Below are 12,651 nucleotides of genomic sequence, written 5' to 3'. Positions count from 1 at the left end.
CCCAAGCCTCACTGGGATCAGAGTCGACGTAGTTCGGTGCACCTAAGCTAAGCTACTTATGCCTAACTCAACTAAGACACCGACCTAGACGGGACTGACTGTTTCAACAGTTTTAGGAGAAGTTATTTAATTCAAGTTGAGGATTTTATTATCTTAGGATTTCATCTAAGATGCTATATGATTCTTATCTAAATGCAAGTTGTTCCTTAGACTAATGCAGGTTAGCCTACATCCTAGTTTACTAGGCTTGTCCTAGGGAAAGATTGGGTGACTAGTGTAACTAGACCTATGGCACGGTTGCTATACATAGCAAACATCCGTGATGAGGCTGGACTCCTAACTTTAGGACTCCCTAAAATCTAAGACTCCCTAAAACCTAGGACACGACCTGACACAAGTGTTCCTAAATTGGGCTCTAATGGTTCTTATGACGGAAACCGTGATCCAACGGTTCCGAAAGACACGAAGCAAATCGATTCAAGTTCTTGAGGTTAATTAATTTCAGATTTCAATGATTTTCGGTTTCTGGATATTTAAGAAAAACCAATGGTTCTAGGGTTCACCAATTTCGGCCTCGAATGGCATCCAAGGAAGGGAATCGTGCGCTCTTTCCTTGTGTAATTTAATACTTAGGTTATAGCATCTTATTGTCTGGCATATCTCAGGATTTCCGTGGACAGTGAACCTCGGAGCCAACAACATGCTATAGCTTAAATATTCAAATTGTCAAAGATCGAGTGCAATTGGGATACGACTATGGATGCACAGGCCATTTTTCCAGGGAAATCTAAAGATCCTAAGATTTCTGTTTCAATGGATTAAGGACTTAATATGTGACAGAGATTTAAGGTTCTTTAGAGATTTTCAGATGATTTTCAATTAATTTCGGATTTTCAATGAATTTTATCAATTTTAAACATATGAGTGATTTTACAAATGAAACTGTTGTAAACGAATTCGAAATGAGTTGAAACTTCTACAGCAGCAAGATATGATGAAAGGTAGCTTACTGAAAGAATTTTACAGATTTTTACATTAAGCTCATATTTAATTTTGATTTAACAATTAATTGATCAGATTGTAAAAATAACACAGAAACTACTAGAAATAGGAATCTAAATTCAATGAAATTTCTAAAATACCAAGATATAAGTAAACGTAGCATACTGTGAGAGTTTCATGAATTTTGGAAACCATTTACTATCAGTTTCGGATTTTTTAATTGTCAGACAAGATTATGAATTAACAATACATCCCATATGAAACAAGATCTAAATCACTTGAAAATTTTACAGCAACTAGAAATATGGAATATAAGACTACTGTAAAAAGTTTGGGAATTTTATCTGTGATCTGATGTCTGTAACAATTCTCCCAAAATCTGATAATTTTCCTACGAAATAAACTAATATACCAACTAGAAAGCATAAACTAATATACCAAACCAATTCCAAAAATTCGCAAAACTTCATGGTAGAATGTATCAGCATTATATTATTTTCCTACGAAATTTCATTAATTTTGGAATTCATTTAGTATATATTTTATTTTTCTTCGTCGAAAAGATATTTTTGAAGAGTTTTCTATTTTTAAAACACGATTTTCGAGAAAATTACGATTCCAAAAAACGTCCTCCAACCTTGTTCTGATGTGATGAACACAAAAAAAATTTAAAATTCCAAAAAATAGATCATCCTGAGATGGTTATTTTTTCGAATTTCGTAATTACTCAGCCAATATTTTAAATAAAATACCACTCTTCACTCAAATTCTAAAAAAACCGTTGATCCAATGTCCGATCGGATTCGATAGTTATTTTACTCTACTTAGATAGATCATTGTATTAAATTTTAGGACGAAACATAATTGAAACACTCATGCAGATCATGATTTTAAACACACATATTTAATATTGAATTAAAATCATTTAAATGCTAAAAACCATGCAAAATACACAAAAAATACCAGATGATTCAGGAAAAATCCGAGAATGGGGTACCAACCTGTGATAGAGTTCCTCGCCGAATCCAAAAGCCAGAGAACCCGAAAAATATCGCCGACGCGTAATTCACTCCGTTTTTCTTCTTCTTTCTTTTCTTTGTTTTTTCTTCCCCACTGTGTATAGAGAGAGGGAGAGAGAGAGAGAGACACAGAGAGCTAGATAGAGAGAGAAATACATATAGATGGGGAGGGAGAGATAGAGAGGTATGGAGTGAAACAAGGTATGAAATAGAAGCAGAGATGGTGAGAAACGAGAGAGAAAAACTGAGAGCTTAGATTGAGAGAGAAACACATAGATGGAGAGAGTGTTTCGCAGAGAGTGAGAGTGACAGATTGATATGGAGTGTGAGGGATTGTGAGTGAGAGAGAAATGGAGTGAGATATATGGTGAATGAGAAAATAGAGGAACAAGTTAAAGAGGAGAGAAACCAATGGATACGATGCTCTGTTTTTTAGAGTTTTCTCTCTTTTCTTTTTTTATTGTACGAGAAACACAAAAAGCTGTTGATGGGGAAGATGTATGGGAGATGGAAACAGAGAAGGAGATAGGGAAGATGAGATATAGAATGAGAACCTAAAAAATAGAGGGGAGAATGAGAAACGTAAAAAAAACAGAGGGAGGGGATAAACAAAAAACGGCACTCTGTTTTTTACAATTTTCTTTTATTTTCTGCTTGGGGCTGAAGTGGATGAAGGAGATGTGGGATAGGGAGTGGGGGTTGGACCGAAGGTGAGGAGGGGCAGAGGGAGATTCGAAGATGCCGAATAGTGTTCTTCTTCCTCTTTTTTCCTATCCTTGCTGTTTTTTTTTTATATTGTTTCCTCGCTGCTGTTCTTGACATAAACAGAGCACCGCTCTTTTTGATGGGCTGGAGAGAGCGAGAGGGTGAGAACCGAGGGATGGGTCACGGAGATCATCGATAGGGGAGACCGAGACCTGATAATAATAAAAAAAATTCCTTTTTAAGAGCCCCCCCTCCGCGCTGTAATTTGTGCAATTTTATTTCTATAGAATACCCATGGAAGCTTGCCAAGCAAGAACAAGGGATTGCCCAATATTCAGAGATGATAAAAAAAGAAAGTCTCTCGAGATTTCCATCCAATAGGTAAAATAATAAAGAAAAATATAGTTCAATATTGGAAATACAGACTTGCCATCAAGGAAAATACTTGACTTACCTATCAAATGGATGGGCCAATAGACACAGGTGAGAGCTATCCCACGAGTGGCTCAAATCATCCCCATGGTTTGGTCTATTCATGGGTTTCAATAAATCAATTATTGGACTTACAACTTGAACTTTCTGAGATGATCCTAACCATTCATCAGATGGGTCAAAGCATAAATGGGTTCAAATGTGCATTGGTCACGCCCTTAGTCTTTTCTATAGGATGATCGGAGCTATTCACTTGAATAAGCTATGGCATAAACGAGTTGCGCCCTCCTAAACCACTCCCTAGACCGATCCAAACCATGCAATTGATGGGCTGGTTGTGCAACCAACATCACCCCCATGGGCTGATCCGATCCATTCATTGTGACATGCCATGGCATGGACAACTTGTATCCTCCAAATATCATCCCCATGGGATGATCCAAACCATTAATTTATAAAGTTGTGCCTCAAAAATTACCTCCGAGGGTTATCCAAATAATTCAACTTGATGATCACAGCGAAAATTGGTTGTTAAAGTGACATCTCTGAGATCTTGACCATTCCCCCGATGGTCATCTTTAGGCATTAGATCGAAGCAGGCTCAACGCTAATTTTTTATTAAATCAACATGCGGGCCCCCCAGTTGATCCAAATTTAAACAAATGTTCAATGCGGGCCCACCGAATAGGTCCAAATTCTCTCTTGCTCGGATTCTCGCGAATAACCACTCTCAACACTTAATGCAAAAATACGAAACATGGCGGAAATGATTGAATGATTGAAAACATCGAGAAAGCATAAGGGACGGACACGGGAATGGAAAACGATGGAAAACGGCTAGCAAAGACACTAACTTCTTTGCTGATTAGAGCGGAGCAAAATGGGGTGTCTACAGGCACAGTCACTTAGAAGGTATTCCATGCTCAAGCACTTCATAGATACCCCTTAGTCACTTAAAGATTTTTCCGCATCCACATTGCACGTGCGTGGTCCATACACGCGCGCAATTACTCGCGCCCTTGCCTCGAAGTGTGTGCCCTTCATTAATGAGGGACACGTGGCGCCTCCTGGATCGTGAATTCGAACCGCCTCAAGCTTATAAAAGGAGGTTTTCACCTTTCACATTTCACTTTCACTTTTTTACTTCTGCCTTTCTTTTTCTCCCTTTTTTTTGCTCTGCCTGTTCGGCTCTGATAGCCCGTGGTTGTGGTCGTCCGCGAATTTAGGAGCCTCTCTCTTCAGACCGGTAATCTTCTTGAGCGCGTCTTTTACTCGTTTCTTTTACTGCATCCTTCATGTCCCGTAGTGAATCGGGTTCTGAGTCCAATTCTGGGTCGTCCTCAAGGGAGTCTGCATCCTCTAGTAGTTCGAGGTCTAGTTCATCAGAGAGAACCCAAACGAATCCGCCCAGGGTTCCCGGACCGTACATGGCGAGCCCTAGTGTTAGTGTAGAGGTCATAGGTAGTGGGGACGAGGTGATTTTGAATTGAAATACCACCCCGGCCCCAACGGATAGCTACTTCCGGGCAGAGGCGAGTGGGGGTAGCGATGTTGCGGAGGCGTCCACCACTTTCGTTCCGGGCCGGGCTGTTGAGGTTATAGCTGCAGCTCGGATGGACGCAAATCCCTAGAGCGGTACTACTAAGGTATTTTGCTTGTTTTTGGTGTTTCAGGGTTATTTATGGATTTTCACGAAAAATGGAGCTAAAGAGAAGAAATTCTAAAGAAAAGATCAAATACGAGAACATTACCATTGTGGCCCATCATTTGAAGGGTTTAGATCATCTATGGTTCATCATTCGGATGGTCTAGATCAGCCCAATATTTGGACAACTCAGATCATCCTATAGGTTTGGTGGGCGCCGTTAATTTTTATCGTGATACAAAAATTAGATTGTTCAGATCATCTTACGGAAATAATTTGCAGGGCATGGCCAATTCATATTGTCGCCCATCAAATGAACGATCTGGATCGTTTTACGGAAATAAGTTGCTGAGACAACCAATTTACACTAAGGCTTTTGAAATGGATGGTTCGGATCTTCTTATGGAGTCAATTTGTAGGGTGCGATCCATTTATGATGCAGTCCACAAAATTGGATGGTTGAGATCATTTCTTGAAAGATTTAAAGTGGGCTGTTAACATTTAGGCAAAGTTCCACATAAAGGGCAAGAAAACAATTTGGAATTGTACAAGAGCAGCCCGTATTTTTTAGTATGTACCGGAAGCAAGCAAGCAATGGGGGCCCACGTGTGGCTCTATTTTTTTGGATTAGGAATGGCAATTAACGTGGGACCCACTTCAGTTCTCATGCTTGAGTTACAAAAGCATGCATATACATGCACGTGAGATGAGAGAAACCAGTAAGGATCGTTGAACAAAGAGGTTTGAATTTTTTAACAATAGAAATGGTGGGTTCCACGTTTCCAAAACAAAGCACAGCAGCCAACGTTTTGATAGTTTCTAAACTGTGTGTTGTTATTACATGCAAGCTAGTGGGGGCCCACTTGCACCCACTTTCCATTTCACATTACATACAGCCCATGGTTCTTTCCTTTTAGAAAATAGTATTTTCTAGTTGTTTCTAAAGCATGTAATTTTTTTATAACAACAGCCCTCTCATGTTTTTGTTAGAAAATAGCTTTTTCTAATTGTTATTCCATGCACACATTGGACCCACTTGCTAATTTGGCTTGCACCCACGTTTTGGGTTTGTAGAAAGATAGTAAGTTTATAAATTCAAATCATATACCATAGAAAGTGGCCCCATTTGCTATTTAATATTACTCTCATAACTTTTGGTAATATATTAATATATTTCTTTTGTCTTATAGCAAGATTCCATCCACTCTCCCACGTTGAAAATTCAAAAAGGAAGAGACAACTTACCAAAAATGGGTGCTAAGTTGCTGAAATTGTGAAGAAAGAAAAGAGTAAGTTTGCTCTTACCAACAAATACTAAAAGTTTCAGAAATTGCCAAAGACAGGTGGGGTTGCCAAAAATACAAAAAGATGCCAAGATTGTGTCTTTTCTTGGAGATGAAAATAGAAGGGGAAGAAAGCTACATATGGGAAAAAGAAGACATTCTCTAGACTCTATTCTCTCTCTTTTTCTCTCCACTACTCTCAAGCTCTCTCCCTTAGGTTTTCTTGTTTTTTTTTTTTTTTTTTTCTTTTTCTTTTCAACTCTCAATCCAAGGCATCATCATCCACCATTCAAACTCAAGGTGACATTAAAGCTTGAAGGAGGAAGATGCAACCAAAGTTGGAGGAGAAAAAGACTAAGTTCTATTTAATTTTTGTTATTTATTTTAAGTTCAATTTGATGTAATTTTGTTTCAATTCAAGTTAGTGAAGAAGTAATTAGTTTTTGTTTAATTTTCTTTCAAGTTCTATATGGCAATTCTTCTCCCATCTATCTCGTTTATTTTTGTTTTTCTTCCCTTCTTCATGAGTAACTAAATCCTATTTACTTAGGGTTTAGTTGAAACCATGGGGAAGGAGAAATAATTACAATTAAATCAATCTACTCAATTGAAAAATTGTGTAGGAGTTTGTGTTTGGAAAATCCCAATCATTCATGCCATTGGCTTTCCCCTTTCGTATGAATGATTGTTGATTAACAAATATAAAGTTCTATATAATCAATGTAAATTGGAGAGTGGGTTTGATTAATTACTTATAAGGAATGACATCCCTTTGATCTTATTCTTTATTGACTAGTTAATCGAATTTTCAACCCAATTCAAGAGTTGTTTTAATTAATCAATTTTATCCAAACCCATGGTGGATTCTAACCCTAAGTAATCTTTTATATTGAATTAAGGTTTTTACACTATTCTAAATTACTTTTGCAATTTTTCAATTTACTTAAGCCCTTAGAATTTAGTTTTCTAATTAAATTAGATAAGTAGTTAATAGAGATCATTAAAATTTGGTACACTTTGCCTAAATTAGGATTTTAAATCAAAAAGATCTTAGTTAAATTTGATTCTTAGATTGAATAGAATATACGCTTATATATAGTGTTGACTCCGAGGTCTAAGTCCACGGAAATCCTGAGTCCATTCCAGGCAACATTATATCATAGCTAGTATTCTAATCGGTAAAAGAATAGGATTGACAACTAGATTTCTCTTCCTTGAGTTCGACCCGTATTTACACGATCCGTGCACTTGCGGTTATTTAATATTTCAAACAGTTAGTGTAGAGGTCATAGGTAGTGGGGACGAGGTGATTTTGAATTGAAATACCACCCCGGCCCCAATGGATAGCTACTTCCGGGCAGAGGCGAGTGGGGGTAGCGATGTTGCGGAGGCGTCCACCACTTTCGTTCCGGGCCGGGCTGTTGAGGTTATAGCTGCAGCTCGGATGGACGCAAATCCCTAGTATAACATTCAGACTCTGTACGAGGAGAATATCCTTGACGAGTCCAGGCTAGGGGAAGTTAGGGATAGATATTGTATCCCTGAGCGATTCAGACTGAGGGCCGCAATAGAGGGAGATAGGGCCAGCAATGGGAGTGCCGACATCTGTATTTACGATGAGTCCTTGAGGGCCGGGCTTAGGTTTCCTCTGCATCCCTTCTTTGCCGAGGTCCTTTGCTATTATAGCCTGGTGCCAGCCCAAGTCGCACCGAACTCATGGAGGACGCTGGTCGGGTTCATATACCTAGTCCAAGGTCGTCTCGAAAGGAACCTGTCCATACCTCTGTTCTGCATGTGTGCACATCTGAAGAGGCACAAGGACGTGGTTGGATCTATATCAGCCAGCGTCCCGAAGTGAAGATGATCACAGGCATCCCATCCTCCATTCATAAGTGGAAAAATCGGTTCTTCTATGTCGAGGACAGCGAGCTCTCCGAGCCATGGCCGGTTCCATTAAAATGGGATACGCCGGACACGCTTGCGCTAAGTCGCAAGCCGAGCTTAGAAGGTGAAGATAGGCTCACGTTTGCTCGAGTCTGTGACGAGTTGCAACGAACGGGCATGATTCATTGTGACGAGTTCTCTAGGGAAGAGATTATGGTCGGGCTCGGCATTAGTACCTCGACCCCGGCATGTATGTGGCTAGTCTTGCTTTTGAGTTCCTCTTTTCTTTCTTTCGTTCTTGACCGGTGTTTGTTTGTCCTGTTGAATTTCAGAAATGAAGAAGCAGTCCCAGCTGGAGAAGGTGAGGCAAGGGGCCTTCGGCAGGGGCCAGGGCCAGCAGGGCCAGAAAAGGAAAGCTCCTAAGGTCTCAAGTCCCGCACCAACTCTGGACGCACCGCCCCCCAGAGGCAAACCAACGGTCAAGCTGGTCGGCGCGTATGGCAGGGGAGCAGGGTCCTCTAAGCAAGGGGACACAGCTACCGGAGTCCGACCTACCCCCACGAGGCTCGGGGATAATGTTTTCCAGCCCAACTGGGCCATTCAAAAGAGCGATACCGGCTTGGGTGAGAGTCGGGTAGCCATGGAGATCATCACCAAAGGCCTACTGAACCAGGACAAGCTCCAGGTTCTAAACGAGCCTCCAGACGCGGCCGATGAGGCCATCTTCTCTTCACTTTACCAGATCGAGCTGTATTATCACGACTTCCACGAGAAGAGCAGAAAGTTTTCTGCCGCGATCACTCGATCCGAGGTGGACCCCGGTTCGTCTCCACAGGGACCAAGAGATAAACAGGCTCAAAACCGAGATGGACGCTCAGAAGCAAAAGGCCTCTGAAGCCCTCACTGCGCAAAGGGAGAGAGCCCGGGAGAGGCAGACAGTGGCCGTAGATGAGGTCGTGCAGAAGGAGGACGAACTCATTAGTTTGTCCACTGAATCTTACAAACTGGGATTCATGGATTGCCTTGAGCAGGTCAAGGGATCCAACCCGAATGTCGTTCTGACAGGCCATGTCCTTCCTGATCCGTCGGTGGTCGGGAACGACGACGAGCAGGACGCCCTCACCGCAGCTAAGGCCCCGGTGGCAGATCCCCCCCAGGACAGTGGTCATGGGGTGTCTTGAGCCTCCCGTTTTACCCTTTTTGTAATGGCCCTTGGAGGCCCTACTTTTTGTAATGGCCCTTAGAGGCCCAACTTTTCATGAATAGAAGTTATATGTTGCAAGTCTATTGTTTCTACTTGTGTGCCCCTGACTAGTATTGATTAATTCAACACTACCAATAACACTTGTAAAGCAGTTTGTGTCCGAACAGAACGACACCCCCGAACAGAATGGTGCCCCTGAACAGAACGGTAGCCCGGGCCTGTTTCTGACCAGAAGTGTGCTTTTGGTCCCCGTGGAGACGAACCGGGGTGAACCAAGCAGCGAGTACCTGAGTTTTGGTGAACTGGATTTCTAAGCGGATTTAGTTTTCTGCCCGGGCCCTTTCCTGACCAGAAGTGTGCTTCCGACGAGCCGGGGTGAACCAAGCAGCGAGTACCCGAGTTTTAGTGAACTGGGTTTCTGAGCAGATTTGGTTTTCTGCACGGGCTCGTTCCTGATCAAAAGTGTGCTTCCGGTCTTTGTGGAGATGAACCGGGGTGAACCAAGCAGCGAGTACCCGAGTTTTAGTGAACTGGGTTTCTGAGCGGATTTGGTTTTCTGCCCAGGCCCGTTCCTGACCAGAAGTGTGCTTCCGGTCTTTGTGGAGACGAACCAGGGTAAACCAAGCAGCGAGTACCCGAGTTTTAGTGAACTGGGTTTCTGAGCGGATTTGGTTTTCTGCTTGGGTTCGTCCCTGATCAGAAGTGTGCTTCCGGTCTTTGTGGAGACGAACCGGGGTGAACCAAGCAGCGAGTACCCGAGTTTTGGTGAACTGGGTTTCTGAGACGGAGTGCTCGGAGATTTGCAAAGAAACAGTGCCCTTTTTTATTCACATTCAAGCGTATTTACAATGGCATTCGCTTTTGCGACAAGTGGCCGGCTATTGATAGTATTTTCGGAGGTTCTTCGAATTCCAGGCGTGGGGTAGTGGGTGCTCCCCCAGTGTTTCCAACTTGTAACTCCTTGGGAGAATTACCTCTTTCACCCGGTGCGGCCCCTCCCAGGTCAGGGAGAGTTTGGTTACCTTCTTCGGTTGGGAGATAGCAGCCTTTCTCGGCACTAACTCCCTGGGTCGGAACTCTCTTGGCGTATCTTCAGGTCGTGATAGTTGGACACTTTCTGTTTGTAGGCCGCAACCCTGATTCGGGATTCTTCCCGGGCTTCTTCTAGTAAGTCAAGGTTTGCGCGGAGCCCATCTCCATTGAGCTGCTCATTGAAGTTGGTGATTCTGGGAGTCGGGACGCCAACATCGACGGGTATTACGGCCTCAGTTCTGAAAGACAAGTTGAATGGCGATTCCTCCGTCGCGGTGCGCGGGGTGGTATGATACGCCCATAAGACGTGATAAAGTTCGTCTGCCCATCGGCCTGCTTTTTCGTCCAGCCTCTTTTTGATCCCCTGGAGTAGGATTCTGTTCGTTACTTCAGTCTGACCATTCGTCTAAAGGTGTGCCACAGAAGTGAATCTTTGTTCGATCTTCAAATCAGAGCAGAATTTTTGAAAATTCCGGCAGTCGAACTGTTTGTCGTTGTCCGTTATCAAGACACCCCGAATCTGTAAACGACTGACTTCCAGAAGAATGTCTGCACATTTTGCTCCGTGATTTGGGCCAGAGGTTCAGCCTCCACCCACTTGGTAAAATAGTCAATGGCCACCACGACAAACTCACGTCTTCCTGAGGCTGGTGGAAAAGGGCCCAAGATGTCCATCCCCCATACTGCGAAAGGGAGTGGGCTGGTGATTGGGGCCATGGAAATAGTAGGTTGATGGATGGTGGGAGAGAACTTTTGGCATCTCTCGCACCTTCGGACCAGTTCGAGAGCGTCTTGCCTCAAGGTTGGCCAGTACATGCCTCTTAGTAGTACTTTGATGGCCAGGGGCTTGCCCCCCAGGTGTTCTCCGTAAATTCCTTCGTGCATCTCTTGTAGAGTGTATGCGGCGTCGCTTGGCCGGAGGCATTTTAGGTACGGAAGGGTGTACGACCTTTTGTACATGCTCTCGCCATCCAGGGAGAACCGGGTTGCTCTCTGTATTACTTTGTAGGCTTCCTTCTTTGCTTCGAGGAGCTTCCCGCTACGCAGGTACTCAATGATCTCGTTCATCCAGCACGGCTCGTGCTCGACCTGCATTACTTCTACGGCCTCATTTTCGATACTGGATTCTTTTAGAAATTCCATACATATACTCCCAAGAGTGGTGTAACCGGATGCTACTAACTTAGATAGCACATCCGCTTTTGTGTTTTCTATTCTGGGGATTCTGATGACCTCGAAGTTCTTGAACTTGCCGGCCAACCGGCGGACCTTGGAGAGATATTTAATCATGCGTTCGTCGCGGGCCTCATAGACTCCTTAGATCTGGTTTGCAACCAGCTGGGAGTCACAATACGCCTTCAGCCTTTGGGCGCTGGTCTGGACTGCTAGGTTCATTCCGGCGATGAGAGACTCATATTCTACCTCATTGTTGGACGCACGGAATCCAAACCTTATCGCATAATCTAGAACAAAGTTATCGGGCCCGGTGAGGATCAGACCGGCTCCACAACCAACCTTGTTTGAAGATCCGTCCACATATATTTCCCAGATCGGTTCGTTGGATGGATTTTGCTCTGCCTCTATAGGGATGTTTTCTGTTCCTACTGGTTCAGTCTCAGCTTCCGTTCGTTCCCCAGTTGTAGTTACCTTCTCTACAACCGGGGTTTGGACAGTTTCAGATTCGATGCTTTGCTGGTGGATGGTGCACTCGGCCATGAAGTCGACCAGCACTTGGGATTTTATCGCCTGCCTAGGCAGGTATTGGATATCAAATTCGCTCAGTTCAACGGCCCATTTCACAAGTCGCCCTAAGGTGTCTGGTCTGTGGAGAACCTGTCTGAGTGGCTGGTCGGTCAGGACCTTTATTGTGTGGGCTTGAAAGTACGGCCTCATTTTTCTGGCCGCCATGACCAGAGCGTATGCCAATTTCTCAACCCGCTAGTACCTGATCTTAGCATCGTGCAGGACCTTGCTGACATAGTAGATCAGTTTCTGCTGGTTGTGCTCTTCTCGGATTAGCACGGCTGCCAGTGCCATGGGGCTTATGGATAGGTACAAAAGCAGCTCCTCCCCCGGCTCTGGCTTTGTCAACAGCGGTGGAGAGGACAAGTACTGCTTAACTCCTTGAATGCGACTTGACACTCCTGTGTCTAGGGTGCTGTTTTGATTCCTTTGACAGCGTTGAAGGAAGGCAGGCATCTCTCTGCAGATTTTGAGATGAAGCGCCCCAGTGCGGCCACCATCCCGGTTAGCCACTGTACTTCTCTAATGGTTATTGGTGGAGTGAGCTCCACCACAGCCTTGATCTTTTCTAGATTGGCTTCTATCCCTCTCCGGCTTACCATAAATCCCAAGAATTTTCCCGAGCTGACACCGAATGTGCACTTTGTGGGGTTGAGCTTCATGTTATGTTCCCTTAGGACTTGGAATGTCTCTTTCAGGTCG

The 12,651-nt window shown here is 43.6% G+C and overlaps 2 protein-coding genes across 2 annotated transcripts; both read right to left on the bottom strand.

Moving 5' to 3' along the window:
* Positions 1–10,710: 10,710 nt before the first annotated feature.
* Positions 10,711–11,496, bottom strand: LOC143891146 (uncharacterized). The gene has a single exon (XM_077395788.1). The coding sequence runs from the start codon at positions 11,494–11,496 to the stop codon at positions 10,711–10,713; it is 786 nt and encodes a 261-aa protein (XP_077251903.1).
* A 27-nt stretch (positions 11,497–11,523) lies between these two features.
* LOC143891136 (uncharacterized) lies at positions 11,524–12,114 on the bottom strand. The gene has a single exon (XM_077395779.1). The coding sequence runs from the start codon at positions 12,112–12,114 to the stop codon at positions 11,524–11,526; it is 591 nt and encodes a 196-aa protein (XP_077251894.1).
* Positions 12,115–12,651: the final 537 nt, after the last annotated feature.

Source organism: Tasmannia lanceolata, unplaced genomic scaffold, assembly GCF_043159265.1.
Source record: "Tasmannia lanceolata isolate RefF3 unplaced genomic scaffold, GAP_Taslan_0.1 ptg000002l, whole genome shotgun sequence".
Lineage (NCBI taxonomy): Eukaryota > Viridiplantae > Streptophyta > Magnoliopsida > Canellales > Winteraceae > Tasmannia > Tasmannia lanceolata.
Note: the sequence above shows the minus strand (reverse complement) of the source record. Positions and strands in the feature narration are given on the sequence as shown.

Coding starts and splice junctions, on each gene's coding strand:
- LOC143891146 (XM_077395788.1), bottom strand. CDS start 11,496: ATGATTAAATATCTCTCCAAGGTCCGCCGGTTGGCCGGCAAGTTCAAG.
- LOC143891136 (XM_077395779.1), bottom strand. CDS start 12,114: ATGGCGGCCAGAAAAATGAGGCCGTACTTTCAAGCCCACACAATAAAG.